Source organism: Eucalyptus grandis, chromosome 7 (assembly GCF_016545825.1).
Source record: "Eucalyptus grandis isolate ANBG69807.140 chromosome 7, ASM1654582v1, whole genome shotgun sequence".
Classification (NCBI taxonomy): Eukaryota; Viridiplantae; Streptophyta; class Magnoliopsida; order Myrtales; family Myrtaceae; genus Eucalyptus; species Eucalyptus grandis.
Window position 1 is genome coordinate 36,232,524 of NC_052618.1, and position 5,255 is coordinate 36,237,778.

The window sequence follows — 5,255 nt, forward strand, 5'->3', positions numbered from 1 at the left end:
CTGACAGTGAATCTATACATGAAAAGAATTACGTAAATAAGTCAAACATCGAAATTCTTTCTTCTTCTTCTTTTTTTTTTTTGGCAGAATACAGTGAAAAACACTCTTCGAAAGTTATAATTTCCGAACACTTCAAGATAAACAAGATTACCACTGAAGCGAAAAGTCAAAAGAATTGACCAAGAAAAAGCTGAAAGTAAAAGAGAAAGAAGGAAGCCTAAGCAACACGTAACGAGGCTTCCTTCATCGGGGCTCAGTGTGACATCTCAAGCTGCATAGTCATTTGATCAAATTCATTTCAACGGCTCTCATGCATTTAACGTCATTCATTGCTACAAACTGACGATTGAAGGGCGTGCAGCACGCCCCAAACTTTGGCTCAGCCCAATCCTTCTTGTGTTCGTTTCACGTTTGCACCATTACTGCCTATGTTCCAATGAGATCATATGTATATCTGCTAAGAACATGAGTGGCAAAACATTGAACCCAGATATCTTCGAGACCAAACGATCTTGAGGATACCCAGATCGAAATCGTAATAATTTTTTACCCTCGAGGCTGCGCTAATTCACAAACAACACCTACTCTCCCGGAAGAGATTTCGGTTTATCATGAAAAACAACTGCTCGGCAGCTGGTCTTGGACTCGTTTAAAAGTTTCTTGAGCCATCCACATGATTGACGAGCTCAGTTCCTTTGCCATGCAAAACAATCATCGTGCTACCCACCATACATAACTGTCCAATGTCCCCTTCCCCTCTCTACTTTAGCAAGCCCAAATGACGACAGATAGGAGAGAAATATTTGAGGATCTGAAAACATGTTGTACAGAACACAAGACAAGGTAAATAAACAGTTGAAACAAGATGACCTCGCACCAGTCAAATACTACTTTCAAGTAATAATAAGACCAATAGATGACATAAGACACAGGTTCAATAGCTTTTATTCTTCGGTGAGAATAATTATGCAGGAAACTAACCAAGAGCAACTCTCACAGGACTGGCAGAATAATCACTTCTACAGAAGAACTTCAAAGAACACTTCGAGGGCCATCCTACCATCCCAAACCGGCAAACAGGAGATATATTTTCTCATGAGAGACACTGACAAAATCCTGCCTGGTTCAGCAGTTCCCTCCTTAATCTGCTCTGGACTGGCCTGCTCGGGAAGACAAGATGATGCCCACAATAAGACCATAAAGGGCCAAAGCTTCAGCGAAAATGAGGATGAGGATCATCCCAACAAAAAGTTTTGGCTGCTGCGCATTAGCTCTGGACAAGATCAAAATATCTTTGTCAGGAGAAATTTTTAATAATAGAAAAAGAGCATCTTTCGCCTGAATTAAACTCCTTCCAAAAGTAAGCATCAAACAAAAGCATCTATGTTTGTGAAGGGAATTGGTTAACTTTGCAGCTATCATCTAAAGTTACACCAAAAGTTTGTTAAAAAGACTCATGAAATATGGTCAACTTCAATGCTAGTCACGGCCGTTATGAAAATCATCCCATGAACCACAGACCCACATCCATGTTAACAAATTACTCCCAGAAACCAGAATTCACCAAAATCCATGAGCTAACCAATCAGCTTTTCCTCTTTAACTATCTCCACGTTGGTGTTAACAAATCACTTCCAAAAACCAGGGTTCACCATACATCAACTGGAAAAAAAGCAGCCCTTCATATGCAGTAGAACAAGGTCCATATCCATCCAATTCTCAACTTCACAGTAAGGAATCAAAATCAGGTATATGAATGCTATTTAATAAAGGGATTAAAGACGACACCTAAACAATAGGCACCAAAACATTTAATTATGTCGAACAAACAAAAAAAGACTTGGCTGATGTCAATAGACAATTCATTCATTAATTAATCTAGGATGTGAAACTTCGTACTCCAACACATATAAGACAAAGACATAGTTTAAACTCTAAGCTCTAAAGTTCTCTTGCCATTCGACATTACTCCTCAAATTAGTGGTTACTAACATAAGTCAGCACAATTTGAGAATGAAAGACACCAGCCCTATTTAGATTGATATTACAGCACACTGCAATGGTCCGAGAATAGGATGAAGCTCAGGGTTACTTATCAAATCTCACTTAAACAGGGACAATAACACACTACGAGTTCACATCAGACACACCATATGAACGATCCTTACCTTACACCAGCATCACCAACAATTCCGATTGCCATACCAGCTGAAAGTCCAGCAAGACCACAAGCCAGACCAGATGAAAGGTGTGCATACCCATCAAAGAGGTAATATGACTTGGCCTTTGGATTAATCCCTGTACTTATAATAACAGCAATAATAAGCCCGTAAATACCCAACACTCCAGCCATGACAACAGGGACAATTGACTTCATAACCAGCTCTGGCCTCATAACTCCCATTGATGCTACACCCACACCACTTTTAGCCGTTCCATATGCTGCTCCCATACCTGCGCATCAGAAGTACTTAGTGATCATTTAAAAAACCTTTCAAATGTCTATTGTCTAGAACAAGAAACCAATCAAAAAGAAGTGACAGGGCATTCAAATGTCTGAAATTCGTCTGGAGCAAGTTTCTAAAGAATTTTGTGGCCTTTAAATCACAATCCAAGCGTCCAAACAGCCGTGCTTACCCCGAATGCAATTACCGAGCTCCTAAAAGAAGAACATTCCTAAACCAATTTAAACTTCTTTCGCCTCGCTCGCTAGCATGTCAGGAACCTCAAGCAGGAACATCTACTGAACTAGATCACTCTCTCTCCTCGATACCATTAGAGGGGGGATAATTCACATCGTGATCACCACCGAAAATATTTTCAGATCACGACCTGCCACCCTATTCCTTGTGCCATAAGGCTACTCAGCCAATTCTTTAGCATTACTTTGCCGTAAATCCTCAGTAAATCATCGCCCCTTTCTTCATACAGCAAACAGGACCTCAGTCTCTCGTTGGCCACAGCTCAATCCAGCCTATGAGGCCAAGCACAATAATCCATTTTTACGACACAGATCTATCACCAAATCATATTCCTAAAGACAAAAAATTTTGACCCCGCGTCCTCTATTTCAACTAACCGCACCAAGCAGACCACATATACTCCACTAATTCCAGTTCCACCGACCTAACCGTCCAATCATTGTCGAAATAAGTCGACATCGTCACACCATTCCCGATCACTCGAACCGAAAACAATCCGAGATCTCGACGAATTCAATGCGCAAAGCGCGAGCAATCGGATTTCCAAGCCGCAGCCGAAGGCAACGAAGACAAAAGGGGGCCGCAAGCGAAATCGAAAGTAAGGCAAAATTCACAAAATTCAAGAGGTTAGGGTTTCGAAGAAGCGCTACAGGAGAAGACGAGGGCGGCCGCGGCCCCGAGGAAGCCGAAGAAGGGCGCGGTCTCGTCGCCGCTGAACGTCGACGACATGGTCGATTGGCTGGCTGGATCGATCGGATCTCGACGGTGGGGAAAGGCCTCTGCGCACTCGCGGACAGCTTCCTGGTCTGATCTCTCTCTCTCTCTCTCTCTCTCTCTCTCTGCTTGTCCGCTTCTGGTTTTGCGGGCTTCTTCTCGTTTGCGATTTTCCCCCTTTTTGTAACCGGAGCGGAAGGGGAAAATCTCTTTGATAATTTACGATTTACGCCACTGGGAGGCTGCCTTGCCAAATGAGCTCGGCCCCCTCTCGATTGGGCTTTGTAAGATGTATTTTCGGGCTGTTCCGATGGCCGAGTGGAGGCCCAAAGTCGGTTTCGATTGGACAGCGTTTAGGCAATTTGCGGAAAAAACAGGAGGGGACCAGGCGATGTCGAACCAGCTACTTGTGTAATCTTTTGACCCTGGACTCCGGTGCTGTCTTATAGAGCCTCCATATCCTTTGTAGCCACTAGGGGTAATCGGTTCCTGCTTTCGGTCCCCAAGTGCCGGGCGATCCACCGGAATCGGCGGACACCGAGTTTGTCATGGGAGGATTGGGGTGGGGGTGAACCATTAGGCAAGGGGGAGACAAAGGGTGGAGATGGTGGGGACTTGCACGAGGCCGCCTCTTTGACGCAATAGAGGATGCTCGCCTCGGATGCTTCGCACGCGCTGCACTGTATCTTCATATCCACACGAGCACGCACATGTACACACGACGTAGCCACTAGAAACCTCAAAACTGAACTGGCTTGCTTTAGAGGATTTCTCTAGAGAGAAAGATAGCGAAGAAATCTAAGGGATTTGCACACTTAAAACTTTTAGTTTTGCATAGGAAGATGGTGAACGACTAAACATGGCTTTCAATTTTCCCCTTTTTATTTCATTCTTTTTCTTTTTAGTTTTGTTATCTTCATGGGAACTAGCGTGGAGTCATTTATATCATTTCAACTAAATGTTTGCCACATGTATTTGGTTTCATGGATTTGTGATTATAGGGACTTACAATAATCACTTCACACCAAAGAAAATTTTGGGTACTATTATGATGCCATCGTGTCAAAATCTGAGTCTATTCACTAGACGACACATGTTGCCCAAGCTCACCATGTTAGAAGCCCTCCTAATTTCAATGTCAAATAGACGACTCTCTCTCTAAGCTCTCCTCCAACTATTCACATCGCCAACTCTGCCTTTGCCTCTACCTGATCTGTTGCCTTTATTGTCCAACGAACCACACCGAATGATGCCATCTCTCTCTCTCTCTTGACTCACCCTCTCCACCGTCCGATGAGCCACGCCACCACCGCCTTGCACTGTATAGGCCACTACTTCCACCTTGAAAAGTATAGATTTTCTTAGATTTACTCCAAAAATTATGTAATTTTTGCATTCAATTTGCAATTTTAGGGTTTTACTTTGAAGCACGGACTTGGATATCATGTTTCTCGCTGAATTATAGTACTCTTAACTCCTCGTTGAATTAAATGGGTCTCATTTTGAACTTCTTTGTCTCTGTCTCTGTCTCTCTGTCTCTTTGTCTCTCTCTGTCTCTCTCTCTCTCTCTCTCTCTCATGCGACCTTTCCAACTCATGACTAAGCTCTCCTCCAACTATTCACACCGCCAACTCTGCCTTTGCCTCCGCTTGATCCGTTGCCTCTATCGTCCAACGAACCACACCAAATGATGCCATCTCTCCCTTGACTCACCCTCTCCACTGTCCGATGAACCACGCCACCACCGCCCTCCTCTATATAGGTCACTACTTCCACCTTGAAAAGTATAGATTTTCTTAGATTTGCTCCAAAAATTATGTATTTTTTGCATTCAATTTG

The 5,255-nt window shown here is 43.3% G+C and overlaps 1 protein-coding gene across 1 annotated transcript; it reads right to left on the reverse strand.

The window, feature by feature from the left end:
• Positions 1-779: 779 nt before the first annotated feature.
• Positions 780-3,589, reverse strand: LOC104453388 (V-type proton ATPase 16 kDa proteolipid subunit). The gene is made up of 3 exons (XM_010067926.3): positions 3,353-3,589; positions 2,169-2,454; positions 780-1,273 (listed from the first exon to the last, which is right to left on the reverse strand). The coding sequence occupies exons 1-3, from the start codon at positions 3,429-3,431 to the stop codon at positions 1,141-1,143; spliced, it is 498 nt and encodes a 165-aa protein (XP_010066228.1). The 5' UTR covers positions 3,432-3,589; the 3' UTR covers positions 780-1,140.
• Between the last annotated feature and the right edge of the window lie 1,666 nt (positions 3,590-5,255).